Raw genomic sequence first — 24006 nt, 5'->3', positions numbered from 1 at the left:
CCAAGCACACAACCATGGCTGACCCTTCTGCTGTAGCTTCATCTCCAAACAAACCCCATCGACGACCAACTCCTGCTCACTTCAAGCTCTTCATCTTCTTCGTCCAAACGACCATCGTCGTCTTATTTCCAAGCTGCTCACCATGGCCAGTCGCCATTGTTGCTTACGCAGCTGCTACTGCGCTGCCTTCTGCTTCATCTTCCCCATCCATGGCTGCCTCCCATGGCTTCGTCTGCGTCCTCGTCGTCACCCCCCCCCCCCCGACGCCGAAAACCACCAGCCCGTCACCTTCCCCATCACCCTCCCATCGTGAAACCACCATCAAAAACCCATCGCCCCTCACGAACCCGTCACTGCCCTTCGTCCAGTCCGGCACCCACTCGTCGACCACCACCAAACACCACCAACAAACAGACCATTCCATCACTAAACATGCCCGTCGACCCTATTGTTCCGTCGCCTTCTTCCACTGTTACACCCAGTCGCTTCCATGGCCAAGCTCATCGTCGACCAGCTGCTCATGTTGTTGCGTCCTTCTCCTTCGACGTCCATAAGCCGAACAGACCCATCGAGCTGCTGCTACTGCTTCATCTTCCTTACGCAAGCACCAAACACACTCTCCAGCTGCTTCCGCCTTCCACTTCATCGTCCAGTTTGCTACTGCATCATCGACGTGTTCGTCGTCGTTTGGTTGAGCTTTGGTCGAGGGTCACCGAAACAGTCCGTATGTATGATTGTTCGATTCGGTTAGTAGATTTTTGAGTTTTATTTCGTCCGTATTTTGTTTTGATATTTTCGAATCTAAAATCGGCAAATGTTTGTTTTGTTTATCGTTTGAATTAATTTTTAGTTCATGTTCATGTGTTGTTTGTTAAATTAATTTTTTAGATTCCAAATGAAAGATTAATTAATTGTTTTTCATGTTTTCATGTTTGTATTATTGTTTAGATAAATATTTGTTAGTTTGATGTTTGTTAGATTCAAATTGAAATGTAATTAATTATTTCTTCAATTTGTTTCATGTTGTTATGTATTTTCCAGAAATTATTTATGTTGTTTGAGTCATGTGAACCCGTCATGTTTGTTGCTAAAAATAGATTTAATTCATGTTCATCTTTGTTTGAAGTTCATGTTTAAATCCAGTGATTTAATGTGAGTTTATGTTTGTTTGTGATTTGTTGATTTAATTTGAATCATGCATATTGTTGTTGGTATTGTTGTATCTTTGTTCATCCATTGATGATCTAAATTAACCAGGATTGGTTCCCGATATGGTTGATTTATTTCCATTAATTTGGAGTTTGTGTTGTTCATCATGTTCATATGATTTGTTGTTGAAGATTGTTGAGAAATTGGTCATCTTGACTATATTTTGGTCAAGCTATGATTTAATTGATTATTTAGAGCAGAGGGGTAATTTGGTAAATTGCAGTGCATTCGGGGGTAGATTTGTAATTGCAATAAGGTCGGAGGGGTAGTTTGGTAATTGAATATTATTTTGATTCTTTATGTTAAGCATGGGGGACAAAATGAATTGGGGTGGGTTGTGATATAGTTGTTTAATATAAAGGGGGGACAAGACAAAATTTAGTGGGAGAATCTTGTATTTATTTATGTTAGGCATGGGGGACAAAATATAATGGGATGGTGTGATATGTTTATTTAATGTAATGGGGAGGAGTGGGAAGATAATGGGTTTGGTAGAGAAAATGGGTTGATTTTTAATTGATTAAAAGATTTATGGGTTATGGGATATAAGTAGAAGTCTTGAAATCAGATTTGGGGGACAGACAGACAGAGATAGAGAGAAAAAAGAATAGAGGAAGAAAAAATTTAAGAGAGGAAATTCCGAAAAAAAAAAAATACTAAGACATTAGAAAAACAAAAAGAAAAACATTCTGGAAATTCAAAAGAAGAAGAATATACACCTGGTATACAATCCAAATATTCTGAGATACGGATTGAGAAATTAAGGGTTTAACACTAACTAGTCTTTCAAAAAATCTGAAAAGTTTCCCTTTACTTCTGTCCGTTGGTTGTTGTTGTTTCTGGATTTTGTTTTGATTTTAAAATCTGTCACTAAGTTTCTCGTCGCTGGTTGTTACTAGTTGCTGGGATTGATGTTGTTGTATGCTACTGAATTTCTGCTGATCTCTCACTTTTCTTTTGCTTCCAATATCAGGTACACAATTGACACGCTGATTATTGTAAACTGAAACAGGAAGCATGAATACGAAAAATGAAGAATTGAAGTTCTAAATTTATTTTGAATTATATTCTTAATTTTATTTGTATATATAAATTATTTAGCTTACAAAAATCGGAATCATGTAGCTATTTAATGTATATATAGTGGAACATCCAACGATAGCTTAACGGATGAACTATCTATATATTGCTTAAAAATAAATAAATGGTGTAGTAACTCCGTCTAAGTTAAAAATCAAACGAATAGACCATTTCGGAACTTGTAAGAAAATTGTTTAGTTAAATAATATTGGTTAATTCCAGCATGTAAATGTTTTAGGATTAAAATTAGATTGCCAAGTTTTTTTTAATTTGACAAACTGAGAACATGCCTAGTATAATGTAATTAGGTAGTAATACGTGAAGCCCAGGTTTAGTTTAATGTCATATACGTTGGGCATGTGCCCGTATTGGCAACGGACTGCCTTGCTTGTATCATTTTTCAGAATTTACGAATCATATTCGAAACTCAACTACAACAACTCAAGCATGTAAATAAATTAAGACCTTTTCTCTTTCATTTTTGGAGACAATTTTAATAGAAAATGCAGGCACTTTAGGATTATCCTGATAAAATAAATGAGATGAGCCTCGCCCAGTAAAACGCACAAATTGCGGGGCCCTCGATAAATGTTTAATTAAAATTACTTAGACTTCGGGATAAGCCGTTTAGCAAAATTCCACGGCCTTACCCAGAAATAATAATACGATAATTGCTTCAGGCGAACATTTTAATAATCTTACCTTCTTAAATTCGGGTGCATATTTATGTGACCCAGATCCAAATCTCAACGGAGTCGGAATGTATTAACAACCACGGGCGCATTGATTGTGACGTGGTTCGAAATGCATTTTCACGACGTTGCAATTCCATAAAAAATAAATAATAATAAAAGCGGTTTTAAACTTAATGAAAACACATAAAGTAATAACATGTATTAAATCAGATATCTAGCCATTATAACAATTTAAGCGACCGTGCTAGAACCACGGGATTCGAGGGTGCCTAACACCTTCCCTCGGGTCAACAGAATTCCTTACTTAGAATTTCTGGTTCGCAGACTTCATTTGGAAAGTCGAATATTTTCCTCGATTTGGGATTCAAGATAAACCGGTGACTTGGGACATCAAAAACCTTTCCCAAGTGGCGACTCTGAATTAAATAATCCCATTTCGAATATTGTCACTTAAATTGGAAAAACACCCTCGCGCATTAAACCCTTCGGGGCGGGCGCGCAAAAAGGAGGTGTGACATATGTCGCAAAAGAATTTTTTGAATTCGATTTTAACTACGAATTTTGATACCAAATCAGTCTAAATCACCTCTAATCTTCCTAAAAAATTGTATATTGACTCATCTATATATTTTCAATAATTTTCAACCATACCCAATGAAAATGAAAAGGGTCCCCTTTTGCTTAGATTTTTGAAATCTTGTATATATATATATATATACAAGATATATATATATGGAATTTCATCACCTTGTTTGTTAGCTCATCCATGAAATTTCCTTTCCGTCTCGCATCTAATATTGTTGATCGTGCTTAAAAACATGGAAGGGATCTTTGCTTGTGATTCTTTGAGAGAAAGAATCCTTATTTTTTTTGGTTTTCAATTTTTGTGTGTATTTAACTAATTTTGATAAATCTATGATTAATTGCAAGATGTTTGTAAGTTATGACTTAATTGGGGCATTTCCGTAAGAGTCTCTTTATTTTTCAATTACTTTACAAGTACTGGCTATTTTTAATTACTAGTCCAAAAAACTGGCCAACACACGCTATGTCGACTATGTCGCTTCGCGAGAAATTCAAAAATAGCCCGATTTACAAGTGGTCATTCAAAAATAGTCACAGTTTCAAAAGTAATCAAAATTTAGTCACTTTTTATGTAAAGGTAAATCTAAACGAAAATATTGTTCAAAATTTGGAAAATACTCCAGCATAATATACTGGAGTTCCAACATAAGTATACTGAAACTCCAGTATATTATAATGGAGTTCCAACATAAGTATACTGGAACTCCAGCATAATATACTGGAGTTCCAGTATAATATACCGGTCCAATATAATATGCTCGAAGTTCATACACAGGTGCTCCAATCTCTAGTATATTATGCTGGAACTTTCCGCGTGTTAGAGTTTCAGCATAATATGCTGGAAGTTCATACACATGTGCACCGATCTCCAGTATATTATGCTGGACCGGTCCCTGTTACAGCAAAATAGTGTCTATTTTTCAATGACTTTGCAAATGCTAGCCATTTTTAAATGACCAATCCGAAAACTGGTTAGCCCGTGCTATTTTAAGTGTAGCTTCAGTCTATAATGGGCCTAATTAGAAGCCCAATCTAGAATTACTGGACTTGGGCTGCAACAGACAGACCCAATAAAGGTTTTTCTTGTAAAAATTGCACGGGACACCCTCATTTAATCTATACCCATTTTTTAAAAGTTTTAACATGTACCCACTTTTTAAACAACATCAGCCATCTTTCTCCTCCTCCTTCTCCTCCTTTGTTTTCTTCTTCTTCTATAATGATACGTATACCTTTTCTGATACGTATGATCTTTACCATGATCAGATCCCACTATTTGTTAATAGTCATGAATTTGGCATCAAGATATACAAAAATGGGTAGAGCTTTCCACTTCATCCGTTCGTATGTTATACACGACAACACGATAATTACTTACACGAATACATATAAGATCCTCATGGGCGAAAAGCTACTACAGAAACCAGGTGTATGATATCACAACAAAGTGAGGTGCTTTTTAACGCCTGTATGACGGGACTCTCTTTCCTTGGATACGTTAACTTCAGCTACTGGTAAAGAACTTAACCATTCAGCGATTACAAATAAATTAAAAATTTCAGCCAACACTAAAAACTTTAGCTAAAACATACCGAAGTTCAGCAATTACAAACAAAAATTTCAGCAAATAAAGAATAAAACTTCAGCTACTAGAATGCTCAAGTTCAGCAATTACAAACAAAAACTTCAGCCAACACTAAGTTTACGTGAAAAGCTTCAGCTAAAACATACTTAAGTTCAGCAATTACAAACAAAAACTTCAGCAAATAGAGAACAAAACTTCAGCTACTAGAATGCTTAAATTTAGCAATTACAAACAAAAACTTTAGCCAACACTAAGTTTACGTGAAAAACTTCAGCCTAAAACATGCTGAAGTTCAGCAATTACAAACAAAAACTTCAGCAAATAGAGAACAAAACTTCAGCTACTAGAATGCTTAAGTTCAACAATTACAAACAAAAACTTCAGCACACCTGGTTCAACAATTTTTGCTACTTCAGGCCCGTCTGCTAGAATGCTGAAGTTTGCGTGATTGCCTTTGTTACTTCAGACCCGTATCTTGAAGTTACGCGAAAAAGTAGTTACGCTTGTAATTTTTTTTGCAATACGGGTAAGTTAAAACGTGACTCAAAAAGCGGATATAGATGCAAATGCCCCGTTTTTCTTTCGGTTGATTTACCAAATAGCCACTTTTGTGGCATTGTATTTTTGCTTGAGCCATATGATATTCAAACAACACGAAAACAAACTAGAAGAGGTGCAACATAAGTTTCTCATAAAAGATATATATTCAAATGATGTAACAAAAGAAAATTCATGAAACTATAAAGTTTGTTCGCAGAAGGACTAGAAGCCAAAATAGATGCACTATAAAAATTTCATTGCAAATAAAAAGAAGGGGGAAATCAATTTATCTAAAATGACCCACAAAATTCGGCAATTGAAGCATTTTGTCTTTGAGGAAATCATAGCAAGACCCAATTTCTTCAAGTACCCTTTCATCTGCACCATTCCTAACTATCGGTGGGAAGAAAAGCCCAAAAGCAGTGGCCACCACAAACCCAACCGTTAACGGCCCAGAAACGAACCAAGGCAACCGCCACGTGTCCTTCACAGCTCTCTTCACTCCAATTTCCACCATTACACACAGCCCATGAAGCACAAAGAACCACGTCATTTCCCACGACGGACTCACGCCATTAACGTAATAAAATATCAGCTCATGCATTAAACCGGACACGATAAAAGTTGCCAGCACGGCAAACCGTAGGGCCCATTTTTTACCGACTACCTCCGACAATGCTGACCTCACGGGGTTGTATATGGTGAGACGCAGCGTATTTGTTACCGTGAGGTTCCATCTTTTCCCCCAAAAATCTTGAAGGGAAGTTGACAAATAAGGTTCATTTGAAGGTGGCTCTAGCTCTAACCCAACCAAGATTTTAGCAATAGAGCTAGATAATGCAATAAGAATATCAATCATAAGAAACATCATAAAACAATAGCAAATCAAGACCAATTTTGGATGGGTTTGACTTTTATGGTGAAAAGTCAACCCCAAGAATATTGCAAGGAGCACAAATTCTGCAGCAAAATTTAAAGGGATTTTCTTGGCGGGGTTTGGCTCGTTGGATTTTTGTTTGGATCTGAGGGGAAGGGCAGCCATGGAAATGAAAACAGGAAGAGATAATTTTTTGGTTGCATTTGTTGTGGAGAGAGAAAGAGGGCCTTGATTAAAGGCAAAGAGGAGGAGCTTGAAATTGGCAAGCCAAGTAATGAAGAAAGTGGTGAGTGCTATAAGAAATGCAGATGAAAAATAAAGTGGGAGAATGGTGAAGAGGTAAAAAATGGGTAGAAGAGAAATGAGTCTTGGAATACCTTTTGGAATTTTGGCAGATAGGAAATAGCAGTAACAAAGAGAGATAATTACCGAGAGACAAACATGAGTTGATGACATTTCTTGGTTGGATCTAAGAGACCGTGTGTGATGCCTTCTTTTGTCTTTTCTTGACTTTAAATTGATCTATTTAACTTACCGCGAGCCAAACTTTGGAAAATAGTACTGTATCTTATTTTGGATAGACGTGCACAGTTCATGGCAAAATATGATTCTATAAGTAGGCTTTGACACTGGATCTTTCCTAGAAACTCACGTTAGATTAAAAAAAAATTGGCGACATCTTGTCCTTAAACAACCTACCAAAGTGAATACTGCCGTAGTATTAATTTATATTAACCCATTTGACCGAATATAAAGTTTGATAATAAAGAAAGATCTTTAAAACTTTATTCTAATATTTATATGGTCATAAGACTTTTGAAATTTGTAATCTTTACATATTATAATATTTGCGTATAGCTTGAAAAAAAAATACTCTAAATTAAATTGTTCTCAACTTTAGAAAGCTGAATTATGTTTCTTTGTTATAAGAAATGAAAAGAAAGTGCTGTCATAATCATATAAAGTGAAACATCCTTCCTGGATTTTGTGAAACATGTGGAAAGAGCACCAACAAGTACTTGTAGCAAAGTTCGAGCCAAACTTTGGGAAGTTCCGTATTTTGGATGGATGTGCACAGTGCATATCATTTTCTGGAAGATAGCAACTTTGATTCTCTGTCCAAGTAAGTAACATTTAAGATCCAAAAAATTGACAACGTCCTCTCCTGTCCTCAACCAATGTACCAAAATGTAATACTTAGCTGATAGCCTTTGGGTCTAATCCCTTTCTGGGCACCAGTTGAATCAAATAAAGCCCACAAAGGAGAGATTTTGAAGAAGGAGCTCGATTCTACCAGTAATATACAACAACATCAACAACGACCCAGTAAAATCTCATAAATGGGGTATGGAGAAGGTAGTGTGTACGTAGACCTTATCTCTACCCCGATGGGACAGAGAGGCTATTTCTAATAGACTCTCGACTCAAGGAGACGGAAAATGCGAGAAAAAACAATATATCAATACCATTAACAAAAATCATAGAAATAATAACATCTTAAAAACCAGAAAATAAATATCAAGCAATAACAATAACTAGTAATCACGGCCGGGTGCGATGTTTTAAAATAACTATATCCCAGAAAAGAAAACAACTGCAAGTAATATAAATCTAGCACGACACTTGCACCCAAGCTGGGCCATAACTCTTACGAACTGACCGAACCTCAAATTTGAAAACGCCCTCAACATTCAAAAAACACACTTTTAATGTGCGTTTACATAAAAAAATGCACAATGATTATATAAAACACGAATAACCCTTCTACCCCTAAATCCTGCTACCTCAAAAAATAGTCTATCCGAACTTCAGGATACTAGTAGTTATACATCGTCTGCGTATTCATGAGCATGAATCATTGGGAAAATTTCCACAATCTAAGCCATACATCAAATGGACCAAACGCTACTTACATTCAAAAGGAAATATCTATAGAAAACTAACAGGAAACAAAATTGGAAAAAGTACAGTTGTTCTCCAAAGGTGTGTACTATCTTCCTGAGCTGATAACATTGTGTACTTAAATCTATATTCGTATCTAATCACATTTCGCACTTTACTATCATTCATCTAAAAACACATTTTCTTTGTTTATTTTCGTTGGTATTGCTTTCTCCCCTTGCTTATTCTCTGTCCCTTGAGCTTGTAAAAAAGACAACTTCCAACTATTGTTCATTATCTGGTTTTGTACCCTCATTTTCAACTTCATGTGAGAGGCCACTCTGTTGTTCTGTATCCTCAAGTTGCGGGGATGGGGGCATATCTGATGGTATCTCCGCATTGTCAGCATCCGCGCAAACATCTGTTGGTATCTCTGCATTTTCATCATCCCTGTGCACATCTGTTGGTATCTCTGCATTTTCAGCATCCCTGTGCACATCTGATGGTATCTCTGCATTTTCAGCCTGCTCCGGGGATGCTAACACATCAGACGATGCGTCATCATCTGCCAACTTTGACACTTCAGCAATTAGTTGGCTTTCTTCATCTCCATTGACAGATGGTGCTGGAGATGCATCCACCACAGGAGAGGATGCTCCACTAATTGACGGTGCAGGGGATGCATCAGGCGAAGCAGCAATCAAGGGGGACATTGAACCATTTGTAGATCGTACTGGTGATGCATCAGTTATAGTACTCGCAGGAGATGCAGACTCCGCCTCTTCCGCTGTCTGCTGAAGGCTCCAGTACATTATGCTGGCAGTGAGAGTAAGGATCATCTTTTGGTTAACCTGTCCACCACGTGACCCCAAGAAGGATAGTGTTACAATCAGATCTCATGATGACATCTTTGGAAAGATCATAGGAAAAGCTATAGTGTGCATACTTCTCACTGTATTGTTAAAAGGACATAGAATTGAGTTGTTTTGTTATAAACATGTTCTGAATTTCCAGAATGGTTTTACTTTTTCAACCCTGCAAAAATTGTACTGCATTTGTCTGGTCTTTGTTAAGACCCTTATAACCCACTCCACCCCCACCCCCAGCCTAAGAGAGAAGTTAGCAAGATATTCCAGGATATGGTTCTTTAGCAGTAGCAAAGAAGTTTGCCTACTTTAATTGATTCCCATGGACACAAATGACTAGCTGCAATTCGCCATGATAGAGAGTACATAACAAGCAACATTATAGCATTCTCACCTCCATGATATCCTCAGGCAACAGAAAGATAGAGCACCCAAGTTTCCGTGCAACGCTGATGATATAAGTAGCATTCAGTTTCTTTGCCTCATCTGTTAGGAAGCAACAATAGAAAGTTCAATTCAGAGCACAGCACCCACTAGATGAGAAGTACAGATTAAATTTCTAAAGAAGTAGATCGAATAAAGAGCCAAGATGTGTGAGACCCTCTTGTGCTACAACTCCTTTTGAAAATTGCTGTATTCTTTCCGGTGTTGTTAGAAAGAAGACCACAAGCATTAAAAGCCAAGGAAGGTAGTTGTTCAGCTAGAAAGCCAAATTCGAATCCTTATTTAACACTAAAGAAGCATGTGGAGCTAGTTGCTCCGCTAGAAAGTCAATTCTTCAATCCTTATTTAACACCAAGGAAGTGTATGAAGCTAGTTGCTCGTGCTTGAAAGTCGAATTCATTATTGCAAATGCAAGTCCATATTCCTAACACGGAAGTGGAAGTGAAGCCTGTGGCAGATAACTACACAAAGAATGTATTGAAAGACGACCTCGCTCCATGCCCATTTCCCAAAAGCCAAGAAGAGAAAGAAAGATAAATATTGCAAGAATCCATTCCATACCACTTTCACCCTTGGTAACAAGATTCCAATTAACAACCCTTGGTTCCACAGCACTGAGAAGCTCGAGAAAGAATAATCCACTTGAAAGATTCTTATCCTAAACAAAATCCACGAATTCTAAGTCAGAATCAGATAGTCAAGGTTGAAATTACGCCAATTGAACAGGAACTAGTGATACTACACCTTAAAACTCTCCATTTTAGATGTTCTTCCAGTGCTTTTCACTTTTTTGTTTGCCCAAACTAGAATATCAGCGTCAGTAATCTCCTTCCCTCGGAAACGCGATCTCAAGTTCTTCAAAAGCTGAAGCATATTAAACCTCATCAACTGCCACAGGAAAGCTGGAAAAGGATGTAGGAGTGGAAACATAAGTCATGTGCTAAGAGGCACTAGTTACAAGGCTTGTACATGTCGAAATAGCAGATAATTCATAGAACCAAAAGTAAGATATTTAGTTGCATGAGCAACATAATCACATTGAAACACATACACAAGATGAGAAAGTTTGCACAGCGGAGCTCACATAATATGTAGACTGCTAAACCAAGAATTATGATGATTCAGTATTTGCAACCACTATTTAAAAGCTTTAAGAGTAATACAACTAAACTTCTTCATCCATTAAGATTAAAATGCTTTTTCTTTGACATCCAGTTATACAGACTACTCATTTTACAGGGTCTTAGAAGATTTCTGCAGTTTTAGCACCATAATAACTGATCACTTCCAACTATATATGACCAAAGACTATATGTAACAAATAGTTGAAATCTAACATCCTTAGTTTGCCAGCATATTAAAATTAAATCATTATACAGAACCATATAGAGAAAAATCAATTACAGTAGGATGATGAACTAAACGTTACTTGATGCTATACTTTATGATGACAATTAAGTAATAATACAAGCAAATTAATCTTTTCTATCTTTTGACAGGAGTTATTAGATAATATCCTCAACCACAATCCCACATCAGCAAGAAATCTACACAATCATGCGAAATCCATTTCATGAAAGGATTGGTAATTCCAGGTCCATAGAGTTTTATCAATTACCTTGAAAAGGAACCAATGCATTCTTCAGACAACATAGTAACTAGGGTAGGGACGGGAAACTTTTGGTGTTGGATGCAGTCAAGAATGATAACAGGAAGATAACCAAATAATGTATTCCAGCTTTCCAGCTCCACACAAATAAATATGATAATACAAGTCTAGATGAGACAGAATCTTGGAAGCTCAAGAAGATTAAAAAGCAATTAGGTTCCCAGAGAGCCATGAAGAGAAATAAGCCTCACTATGAAACATATAAATTTTGTTTTGCAACATTACCAAGTATAAGCTTCTTATTCCCTTGGACAAAGTCGTTTCCACCCACATTTACAAGGGAAAGTTTCAACTGCTTCCCAATCCTGACAACTTGGTTGCAGTTTTCAACTTTCCGAAATGGCATTTTAATTGGAGGTTTTGTTGCGTGCTTCCAATTAACAGATCCTGGAGAAACCTTGTCCAATACCTCCAAAAGTACCCATCTGCGGAAATGGATGGAGAAGTTGATGCGTCAAAGATAATAGCAGCTGAAGCAGAGGTATTTTCTACCTACAAATTCCAATTACTACATTTTTACTAGCACATGTCCTTTTTTGGTGTTTGGGGTGAGCCATGTTTATGCAGACCTATCACTTACCCATTTCTGACATCTTCAAACAAATTATTAACGTAAGAGTTTATCCCGAGACTATTAATCCATAGTCGGAAGCATCTCTCTTCCCTGGAAATTAACTCGTCGTCTGTCATCATCTCTGCAAAGGAGACCTTCTTGCTGTCAGTAGATAATCCACTCCTGAAAAAGAATAGCATTGCTCATAAAGGGCCTTTCTCTTCAATTAAAAACAACTAGCTACCCTCTCATCTGGCAACTAAAAGACAAAATCCAAACACTACATTCAAAGCAACTAAAACGCAAAGATTAGCCTCATTCAAATATAGAATAGCAACAAGAGGCTTCAAAACATCATTCAAAGGTTAAATGCAGATAGCAACTTTTATAGGTACATGCTTCTAGCTAATCAAGCTAAATGGAGCATCAAATAGGAATAACTTCCAAATAGACATTTCAAGCAACAAAGGAGAGGAAAACGAAGCCATACATGCACAAAAAATACATGATTAGCTCATATAGCGGTTAAAATTGTTTCTTGCGACTAATGTGATCTAAATCCTTTCTATGATTTGAGTCCCCAAGTATCACAGTGAGCGCAACTACAGAAGGAGCCACAAAAGATAAAAAGTGTAGCCACGTTAAGTTCCTACCTCTGGTGGAATATCTGTATAAGAAAAAGCAAGACCTAATTGGCTGAGCCGTCAACTATGTGCTTTATATCATGCTGAGCACAACAACAGCCATAAAAGATAAAAAGAGTGTAGCCACGTTAGCTTCCTACCTCTGATGGAATATCTGTGCAACAAAAGCAAGATTTAAATTGGAAGAGCCTTCAACGATGTCCTTCGGATCTAGATATCTTTTGCAATCCATTTTCTCTGCATGCTCAAGAACTAAGTTAGCTCTCTCAGTGGGATCCTTGACATCCAAAGTCGCTGGGCTGCAATGCTCTGGTGCAAGTACATTAAGAAGGTAAGCATAGGCCTCCCCGTCCTGCAGAGAAAGCGTAAATATGTAATTGCCAAGAGGCCATATGCAGCTATGAAGGTAGATCTTTGAATTAAAACGGGTCAAGACTAGTCAAGGTGTAGCTTAGATATTACACTACACTGTTTTGCCATATTATACCATGAACTAGACTGGAATGTGCATTTGCATCTTCATTTCTACAATTAACTTTATAAGAAACTTAATACAAACTTTCAGAATCCAACTAGGATTCTCATCATTTTAAACGCAAAATCGAAGTCTTGACTGAAATGACATGCCTCCTACCAGACCTCAAATGAACTTTTGGGATCTGTCCTCTCTAATATTAAGGATAGAGCAGCAAATATGATTATCATTTAAATAAGTTCCACATTTCTTCTGATAAGTCGAAGTTATATATTCCACATATATTTCTTCCTCCCAAAAAAGATAATCCATTTGACTAGCAAGGAAATTGAGAAAAGGAGTTTAATTGGTAATCATATTATAGCTTACCACATATATTTAAACTAATATTAGAAGTGAGTGCGGAGATAGGGTAATTTGTTCCAAAGATCCGACATCAAAGGCAGAACGGAATCACTTCGAATTTTTTCAGATGCAGAACTGTCATTTGAAGAATTAAAAGTTGATCAAACCAATTAGATGAAATGAGTACTAAACCTTTAGGTTATTTCTAATTTTTAGAGAAGGAAAAATCCACTACTTACAGGGTTCAGGTAATCTGAGAACACATAAATGGGAAATTAGGTCAGTCAAAATTCAAAGGAGGGAGTATTACAATTTGGCATGCACCTAGTAATGTGGAATTAATTGAAGTATCATCTTACTCTGTAGAAACAAGAATACCCCTACAGAAAACTTCTTTACTTGTTGATATTGGGGGGGGGGAAAAAGATAGTACATGCATACCTTCAGGTCAGAAGAAAAATTTGCTACTGTTTTCTTGTAACCAGCTTTCTTTAGATGAAAATTCATCCATTTTAGTAAGAGCTTTTCTGGTGCTAACCCCATGAGCTCCTCAACATCCTGAACAAGTTAAGAATAATGGGATATTTGTTTGTATAGTTCGTAAACATGCAAATGGATGGGAAATAAAAGTACAGTCACGTTGGACAAGAGGAATTAAATTACATTGCTGTCCTCCACCAGTTCGACGAGCTGAGGGGTCTTCCGGAGGTTGAGATCTGCCAATAGTTGGATCTAAGATACCACAATTGTCAAGAACCGGGAGAGAAGAGTGAGAGAGAGAGAGAGACAGAGAAAAAGTTAGTAAAATCAACCCAAAGATATGAAGAGCAATGCTATTGCACCAAACATAATCTGCCATAACTATCATGCCCCTTTTCCCCAAAGGCTAGGCAGAGAACACAAAGGAACAGAAATCAGGAACTAACCTTGATAATTTGAGAAATCAGCCCAAGTACTAGATGAGGCTGCAAAGATGTAGAAAAATAATTGAACACACAACTCAGAGGTATATTGAGGTAATGCAAATGAAGAGGGCAAGATTCAACTCACTCGTCCTTCAACCAGGTCTTGAGTGCCAATATTAACAACAGTGCATCCAATAGCCTTTGCAGAATTGAGGCAAAGGGTGTGATTCTCATTTCTCTCCCATGGGTTGATTACTCGTTTCATGTTAATAGCTCGCTCGTCTATTGTGCCAGGTACAGCGACATTGATCAGCTTACTAGAGAACCACAGCAAGAAAACCATAATGAGCCAACAGAAACTCTTGTCATAAATTTGCACATACTTCGGAGTATCACAAAGCAGGTTAAGTTTAAATACCATAAAAGAACTCCATCCTTTGCCAGATCAAACAAAGCATTTGAAGCTGGATCGATTGGAAGAAATTGCTTTAAGAATGGATCGTCTCTTAGATAGCTGTTTATATGAGCTACATATGATGCTTTCTCTGATTCACTGATCGTATGAAGAAGTGTAGTTGTGGAGGCCTTCAGGAAGGAAGATGAATGTTTAGAACTGCCTAATTTAGAGGCAGCTCGAGCTTGCAGATTCAAGTATGTCTGTTCATTACAAGCAATGATTCAAATGTCACTAAACCAAAAATCCAGAATAATGAGGTCAAAGTACTATAAATTCCACTTACTAGGTAATCAGCTAGAATCCCCAATAACTAATTTACCTATGGATTTAAGTTATATACACCGATCAGTGTAGTAGTTATTTTGCTCTACCAGTGAATTTTAACGTGTGATAGCAAGTTAATTACAAAAAAAATACTAGATCAAGTAATTTAAATATAATTACCAAATAAGTGACCTAATTGTGTAAATAGTCCGTCAGTCTACACAATTTAAATTTGCTATGGATTTAAGTTATATACACTGATAATATAGTTAGTTTTTTTTTTACAATATTAGTGAATTTTAACTTGTGATAGTTGGTTAGTTACCATTTTTACTAGATAACCAAATAATGCCTATCAAGTAATTTATGTGTAATTACATAACAAGTGACCTGAAACTATTTGTTCATTTCCATTCCATCAATGGCAAAAGAGTAAACAAACCAAATGTCACTAATGGAAATAAATATAATTAACTTAATTAGATACTCACTTTAAGGAAGCTTTCGAAATCAATCTCATCGTTGACGTCGGAACCTGATTCAGCCAAGATATTTCGGATCTCTTCCTCATTAAACATCTCATTGAAAGCCTTTAATTTCGCCATCAAAGGCGGCAAGTCTCCAATTGTTACTTTTCCATTCTGATTCTTAACTGAAATGAACTAACGAGTCCAAAAAAACAAATAAAACAGTAAAAATCATTAACTCTTAACAACAAATTAATCAACATGGACAATCGGAAAACAACACATTAAGGAGATAAAAGAGTCGAGTCTTACTTTGGATTTAAGGCTGCGAAGTTCGACTTGAGTGAATTGACTTTGAAGCCATTGATCAGAAACAAAAACACCAACGAAAGACATCACCAATTACTATTTACTAGTAATTAAATAGCTGTAGCAACTTGTTTTCTTATACTTTTCAAGCTTTGACTGTTTTTGTCAATAATAGAAAAGAGACTGTAACAAAGAGAGAGATGTGGTGTTTGCTTGGATATGGAGCAAAAACAGAGGGGAAGAGAGAGAGAGAGAGAGAGAAGAGAAGTTTTGGGCAGAGGACACGCAAAGACTATGAGGCGGAGAAGGGCAGTTAAGGAAGGGGGCTTACTGTGATGGAGGCCCACTTTGATAAGGTGGGTACCATATAAATGTTAGGAGCTTCTTCTTTTGAACAACTCATCCTTCTATTTTACACCTCAGCATTTATTACGTCATTTTTTGTATTTATCTAGGAGATTTTTGCACTTTTCTTTTTTCTTCTTGGTTTACGACGTTAGTTAAAGCATTTCTTTAACTCTTTTTTTCCTTCGACAATGGAGGGTTTGGGATGTTGGATTTCGAAAGAAAAAAACTTGTATCAAATTAATAAAATTATTGAGACACTTGTGTTAAATTGAAGTCATAATTTAAATTTATAATTATATGCAAGTCATTTGTGCCTTATTCATTATTTTGATGTAAATTTTTGCTTGAAATAACTACTCCCTGTTCACTATAAACTTTACACGCCCCTTGAAAAATAGTAGATGAAATGCATAATTTACCATGATACTCAACTCATATCCAAATATACCGGTCTCAAATATTTGTATTCCCCAAGAAGATAATTCATCTCATAGAAGCCATATGCAAGAAATTCTTATGGTATTAGGGAGTTGAGGTGACAAAAAAGCTCTAGTGGCATGGGATAAACTATGTCAACCAAAAGCAAGTGGGGGCTGGAATCTGCTAGATGTTGAGTTGTGGAATAAAACTGCAATATGTAAGCTATTATGGAACTTAGCTCAAAAAACGGATAAACTCTGGGTGGTATGGATTCATACTTATTATGGAAAAGGAAGACCTATAAAACACATAGAAGCTAAGCAAACTTCATGGTTGGTACAGAAGATCTTGAAGGCTAAACAATACATGATAGAAGTTGGGGTCAACTTGGATGAGATACTTGACAAGAAGCACATAACCATCAACTATATATACAAGAAGCTGAAGCAGGATCACGAGAAGATGCCTGGGAGGAAGCTGGTATATAACAATGGAGGTATGCCAAAGAGGATCTTTATTCTGTATGTGGCTATACCGAGCAAATTGGCTACAAGAGATAGATTAGTACGATGGGGAATAACAAATGAGTTGTTATGTCCTATGTGCAATGTAGAAGAGCAAAGCATGGAACACTTATTTTTCAAGTGTACATACACATCAACAATTTGGGAGAAACTACTACAGTGAATGAATGTTAATAGACAACCGATGGAATGGAGTCAAGAAATAGAATGGGCATGCAACAACGTTCGAGGCAGATCAGCAAATGCAGAAATGTACAGAATAGCATTAGCAAGCTGTGTCTATTATGTATGGCAGGAGAGAAATCATAGAATTTTCAGAGCTCAACTGAGACCAACAGGAGTACTGATAAAGCAGATTATACAAATGGTTTGTGGAAGGGGATATTCGTTGTCAAGATTGAGAAGAAGATTAGAAGAGTTAAATTTCTACCTTAATGCAGTTGTTAATTCATAGTTAGTAGGTAGAAATAGAAGTATAGGAGAAACTAATACCGGGAAGATGTCCAGAATTAGTGTTTGTTTTTGAGCTGTAATTTCGTTCTTGGTAATAAAATATGATAATTACCAAAAAAAATTAATGTCTATTTTTAATGAATTTGAGAAAATAATTTGAAATGAGTAATTAATACTATGGGTATATATAACAGAAAAAAATTATCGTCTCTTGATATATTAAAAGTGAGAAGTAAAAATAAAAATTTATTTTTAGAATACTCGATAAATAAAAGAGAACGGAAAAAGTATTTCTTAAGCATATAGAGAAAGGGATTGAGGCTAGTCAGAGAACGAGAACTATCTAAGGAGTAGGCTAAGTAGCAACTGTCAGGTAAAAGTAATCCTTTATGTTTTAGGTCGGCCTAAAATAATCGTTGACATGTACATTTTTTTTGTTATGTATTTATTAAAATTGAGTACCTTTACGTTATATCTAAAATACAATGTGATAGTTATATCTTGGGGAATTGGCTCGAAAGTATTTAGACTAAAGAAAAATCGGGACAAACTTCTCCCAATTTAGTTCTCGCAATTCGTACCTGAAAAGGTCCGAGAATAATCCAAACAAATATTGGTATTAATAATTATTAAATAATTGATAAAATTGAGAAAAAAAATGCCCTTTTATCTTATGATTCATCAAAAACCAAAAAGCAATCAAAAAAATTCGAAAAAGACTTTTTGATAGGTAGGAATGAATGAAAAATATTAAATTGTCTCAGAATGAAGAATCTATATATATATTAAAGCAAGAAAGTTACCATATATAATTGACATTATGGTTAAGCCAAGTGACAAGCTAATAAATGTCAATAGTATATGATAACTTTATTCTATATTTGGTTATTTTAGTTAAATACAAATAACATAATATAATATACTATAATATATACACACACACGGAATTTGAATTAAAAGATAATTTTGAATTTATAGATAAAGTTCTAAAATTCAAATTAAATTAAAATAAAATTTATCTTTTTTATCATGTTATCATACTTAATTCGGTTAATGATCATATGTAATCATGTTATGAACTTTTTTTATTTTTTATAATTATTTAAATACTATTTCGCCTCTAACCAAAAAAAAAATACTCCATATAACTATAAAACTCTTTCACATTTAAAATCCTATAAATATAGTTCTTTGAAACACTGTAGCTAAATTTGAATAAAGCGAAATTCTTTTAAAATAATGTAATATATAGGGTACATGTCTATGTTTATCTAAATAAAAAAAAGAGTTTACAAAACCAAATAAAAGTTTACTTACTATATAATAAAGTAAACATACATGCTGGAGAAAGAAACATCACAAAATCAGTCAATATTAAAAATAAAAAAAAGTTGTTTCTTTTTTCTTCTTAAAGAATATATGTTTGAAGAGTCAATTTGCATAAATGGACATCAAAAAAATAACAAAACTTTGGCTATACAATTGCTATCATTAATTTCAATTTAACACATTTAAGAAATTGAAGGATATAAGTTGAAACCCCTTCATTTAGCTGTAGTCAATCCAATATTGCAAGGGTATAATATTTTTTTCGTTGAAAGAATATTAGTTTTGAATCATTAGATTATATGAAAGATTTGTTTTTTCAAACTCAACAAGAGATAAATTGGTTTCTAATTGATAGTTTCTATAGCGACTTTTAAGTGTAACAAAGAGTATATATAAAGAAAAAATTGGTATGATGTGAAATATTTTTTTTTAAATGTAAACAAATTAATTCGAAAAAACTCTTTACTTTTTTTAATTCAAAGATAATAAAAAGATAAGATATTTTTGAATATTAGTAGAGAGTTTTAAAATTATTATAATAAAAATTATATCATGGATAAACTCAAAAAATCGAAATCTTATGGAATATTTACATAATATCCGGCCATATTTATTGTTTACTTTTTATAGCTAATATAACTAGATGATATACCACCAACATACGATTATACACATATTATATATAAATTACACATCATTCAATTTTTTAATTTAAGTGGTCGGATGAGCACTTATTTAGGTTGATTAGATAAAGCCAAAAGAAAAATATGAAATAATTTCAACCAAAAACTAAAAATATAATTAAAGTTCATATGTAGACAATTTTTATTAAAACTCATCCTTTTATAGTGAAATAAATTAATTTTTTGTAACAAAAGAAATAATGACATAAAAAATAAGATAAAAGAAAATAAATATTGAAAGAAATGTTAGAAAGATCTAAAAACGAGAAATAAAAGACGACAACAAATTTCTTCTTATGTTTCATCTTTATTGAGTATAGAAAATTTGAAAGTTAATCATCGAGTTCAAATATTTTTTTTCAACTCAAATATATATATATATATATATATATATATTATAAGATAAGGATATATCCAAATATTTTTTTTAATTTATATTATGTGTCGTTTTTAAAAAATCACCATTACTAACAAAACTGATATGATATTCGAATTTGAATTGGAATGCAATTTGAGTAGTTTGCATTGAGGTTAAGCCAAGTGTGGTATCGAATAATAAACTACTTGATAATTTTAAGACAATATATGCAATGTTCTATAATAATAATCAACTAATTTAACATTTAATGATTCAAAGAACAAAATTTTTGTATATATAGGGTATTAAATATTTAAATTCTAGGGCTAGCAATATCGATAAACTTAAATTGGAGTCATACTGAAATAAATCTGGGTAAAGAATTATTTAAATTTTTAGATAGCCGATTAAAGTGAATTTTAAATAAGGGATAATATCTTCACTTGCATCATTATAAATATAATTATTATTATAATATATATAAAGTTTTAGAAATTGAAATTTCAAAATAGATATATTTTTGAAAGATAAATCATACCAAATAAGAGTTCAAGTCGTAGTATAAGAGTCATGTCGTAATCAAAGAATCGTTTATATCATGTCAACCTTTGTGCTTTGTCATAAATATGAGTTATTATTTCACTTTGTGACTATTTTTAGGTTCCAATGATACCTATGAGAATAATGCAAAAACAAAATTATCATTAGGAGAATTAAGAAAAGGTTAATCTTTTTTTATGTAGTATTTCTTAATTAATATCTGACTATTATCTATAATTATTTAGAAGGTTTAAATGTTAAGGTTATTTACATATAATTCAAATAACTCACATATTTAACATTGTTAATGTCAAATATCAAAATGGAGTAAAAAAAATTCAGCAGCTAAAGAATTTTTTATATTTTTAGATAGCCAACTAAAATGAGTTTTGAATTAAGAATAGTATTTTCAATTACATTATTATAAAAATAATTATTATTGAAAAATAATATTTTAGAAACTGAAATTTTAAGAAAGAAATATTTTTTAAGAGATATCAACATACCAAATAAGAGTTCAAGTAGTAGTAAAAGAGTTAAATCTTATCCAAAGAGCCATTCATTGCCTCAATATTTGATTGTTTTGCCATAAATATGAGTTATTATTTTGCTTCCTGACTATTTTTAGGATTCAATGACACCGGCAAGAATGGTATCAAAAAAGAAAAATAGAAAAAATGGTTAATTTTTTTTCATGTAGTTAATATTCAGTGATTATCTATATTTACTGAGAAAGTGCAAATTTTAAGATTATTTACATGCAATCCAAATAACTTAAATATTTGACATGATTAGTTTCCGCGCATCCGCGCGGGTACTAATACTAGTTTTGATTCTTTCCAGAATTTGTACCACTTTATAATGTATATAAATAAAATTATGGATTATACCAAGCAAATTACTTCTTTTAAATTTGAATCCAGATGAAAATATGAGTCAAAATAAAAATATAATTAGAAAAAGAAACTTTGTTCTATAATCAAATAAAAAGAAAAGAATCGAATTCAAGAAGCCTTTCCTCCTTTTGCTTTGGTTGTGTTTAACCGCAGTTAAACACAACGAAAAGGTTGTTTAACTAATAGTAATAATTTGAGCGGGTAGCAGTCTGAAAGCGAACGAGCTAGCTAATATATAAGTATATAAAATTGAGTGAGTAAGCAAGAAAAATATATTGATTGTACAAACGTTTTCCCTTTTTTCATCACCGCTAATAGTTTGTTTGGCCAAACATGCTATAACACTAAAAGCAGACAATAAAAATAAAATCCAGATAATTAGAGGAAAATGAATCGTAAGAAATTGCTCTTGATGCGAGTTTTTCACGAGCCATTTCTTAAAATAATTATTTTGTCAACATAATGTTAATGTAAATATAAAAGACTATTTTATACCAGCATTCAAACATTAGGGATTATCTTTGTTATTTTCTCGCAACTACGCTAAGGCCTTTCACTGGTTTACAAATTTATTTTATGGAAAATGGCAAAATATACTCATGTATTACGAGAAAAAGTTTAAATATGCCCCTTATTATATTATGGGTCCAAATATACCTTTGGCGAAATACTATTGGTTCTAATATATCCCTTTTCCTTTAAATTTGTCCAAAGTGGACATCCAATGACGAGGTGGATGCCACATGACATGCCACCTTAGCGCCCCTAACTCATCTTTACTGACAAAGCCATGGATTTTCCTTCAAACTTGAAAGAAGTGAAAAAAAAATCTAACAAAGAATGTTCAATATATGTTATATACCTCTTGTTTGCAACAAATTCTCGCAGAAAAATAAAACTACAATCACAAAACACTATAAAGAAAAAAGAATTTTATTAATAAACATTGCGGGTTACAACTTTGTTTATCCCTTGATTCTTCCTCCGAAGTGTTCTCCGTAATTCGAAGGCTGGATCAACGTATTCTCGAATGTAGGATGATACTGACCATTCTATTATTATTTAATCTCCATGAAAGTCGATCATTGTATGGATATTCTTCTTGAAATATTTGATTATCAAGAAGAACATCTATTGATCACGACATTATGTTATGCCTTATCCCTATGTGAATATCCCGAGAATTTATGGGATTTTTGAGACGCCTCTTCGCATCCCTTTATATAGGTGTGCGTTAGGGTTTAGGGTAGAGTAATCTCCAAGAAACTTCGATAGACTCCTAGGATTTCAAGAGTCTTGTAGTATCTTGAATTTAGGATTTAGCTAGATCCTTTAAAATTTCGATGTCTACAAATGCCCCTACTTCAAGGTTTGTCGGGTTGTAGGCTTGCCGAAACTTGAAGACGAGACTTGAAGTACTTGATCATCGCAACAAATGATTTTAAAACTTGGAGTTTTCGATTTAAAGGAGGAAGAGATGAAGGCAGAACTAGTCTAACTGGTCGTGCCAGAATTTGTAAACCATAAATTTGCGTCGAGAAAATAAAATCAGGTCGAAAAAATATTGCAACAATATAGTATTTTATTTCAAATATTTGAGTGTATAATCTCTATGAATCCTCTGATTCTTCTCTTCACTAGTAAATAAATTCAAGGGCCTTTGAGCTTGATCTTGAATATGTAGATGTCGCCACGAACAATGATCTTGTTCTTGAGCTTTAGCTTGATTGCTTGAACTTGACCTTGATTTGTTCTTCGTGCTTGAGCTTGAACTTGATTGCTTAGAGCTTGAAACTTGTGAAGGAATTTGCAGTGTTTGATACACGAGCTCTTTCTTGCTTCTTGTTATAACTTCTAGTGTCTTTTCTGGGTTATGAAGACCCCCATTTATAGTTGTGGAAGGGAAGATTTATGATAAGAACAAACTCTTTCCGACCAACCAAATTGAAGTGTGACATGATCGCATTTGATTGGCCAGAAACATGTCACTTGCACACGTGACGCACTTCATTGGCCTTCTAATATGACTTGACATGCCTTGTCATTTTAACACGTGGCATGATCCTATTGGCTCTTCCGTTTGACTTGGTGTGCCATGTCATTTGACACGTGGCACCAAACTGGGCCTCTAGGAAGATGACATCTTGGGCCTAATAAAGTGGGCTCATCACTTTGCCCAATTAAACGGGCTAGCCCAATTGATTAAGACTTATTTATTTAATCTATTTATATTGGACATATACAATTAATCCAATTATATTAGCCCAATAAATTTATTTAAACTAATATATCTTGAATTTAAAATATAGTCCAAATTAGCTTATGAATTTAATTTCAACAAAATTTATATTCCCACACCTCTAAAATCTAATATTTAACCTATATATACAGTGTAATTTTTTGATAAAAGATGGTCAATTAATCACCTAGGACAATGTAGCTTCGTCCATGTCCATCTTACCCCTTCCCTCTATTTACTTTCCTACTACTAAATTTTCCCCCCTCCACCACCATTACCATTTACCACCGTAACCATGAACAATTGCGTTTTTTACCTTATTTTTTAAGATGATGACAATTTCTAATATATAGAATAGTGTGTTAA

General features: G+C 34.2%; 2 protein-coding genes across 2 annotated transcripts; both read right to left on the bottom strand.

Annotated features, from left to right (window-relative positions):
• Positions 1–5839: 5839 nt before the first annotated feature.
• On the bottom strand, positions 5840–7166 carry LOC107817924 (putative long-chain-alcohol O-fatty-acyltransferase 5). The gene has a single exon (XM_016643820.2). It carries the CDS (start codon positions 7025–7027, stop codon positions 5981–5983), a length of 1047 nt encoding a protein of 348 aa, XP_016499306.2. The 5' UTR covers positions 7028–7166; the 3' UTR covers positions 5840–5980.
• Positions 7167–8388: 1222 nt separating this feature from the next.
• Positions 8389–16187, bottom strand: LOC107817925 (fimbrin-1). Its single transcript, XM_016643821.2, has 14 exons — positions 15854–16187; positions 15566–15736; positions 14772–15010; positions 14499–14670; positions 14375–14413; positions 14112–14180; positions 13890–14006; positions 12769–12980; positions 12012–12167; positions 11657–11856; positions 10507–10664; positions 10324–10420; positions 9713–9804; positions 8389–9303 (listed from the first exon to the last, which is right to left on the bottom strand). The coding sequence occupies exons 1-14, from the start codon at positions 15935–15937 to the stop codon at positions 8737–8739; spliced, it is 2373 nt and encodes a 790-aa protein (XP_016499307.1). The 5' UTR covers positions 15938–16187; the 3' UTR covers positions 8389–8736.
• Between the last annotated feature and the right edge of the window lie 7819 nt (positions 16188–24006).

The sequence above is a fragment of the Nicotiana tabacum genome, chromosome 10 (genome assembly GCF_000715075.1).
Source record: "Nicotiana tabacum cultivar K326 chromosome 10, ASM71507v2, whole genome shotgun sequence".
NCBI lineage: Eukaryota > Viridiplantae > Streptophyta > Magnoliopsida > Solanales > Solanaceae > Nicotiana > Nicotiana tabacum.
The sequence above is the reverse complement of the archived record's forward strand: the minus strand, read 5'-3'. Positions and strand labels throughout refer to the sequence as shown.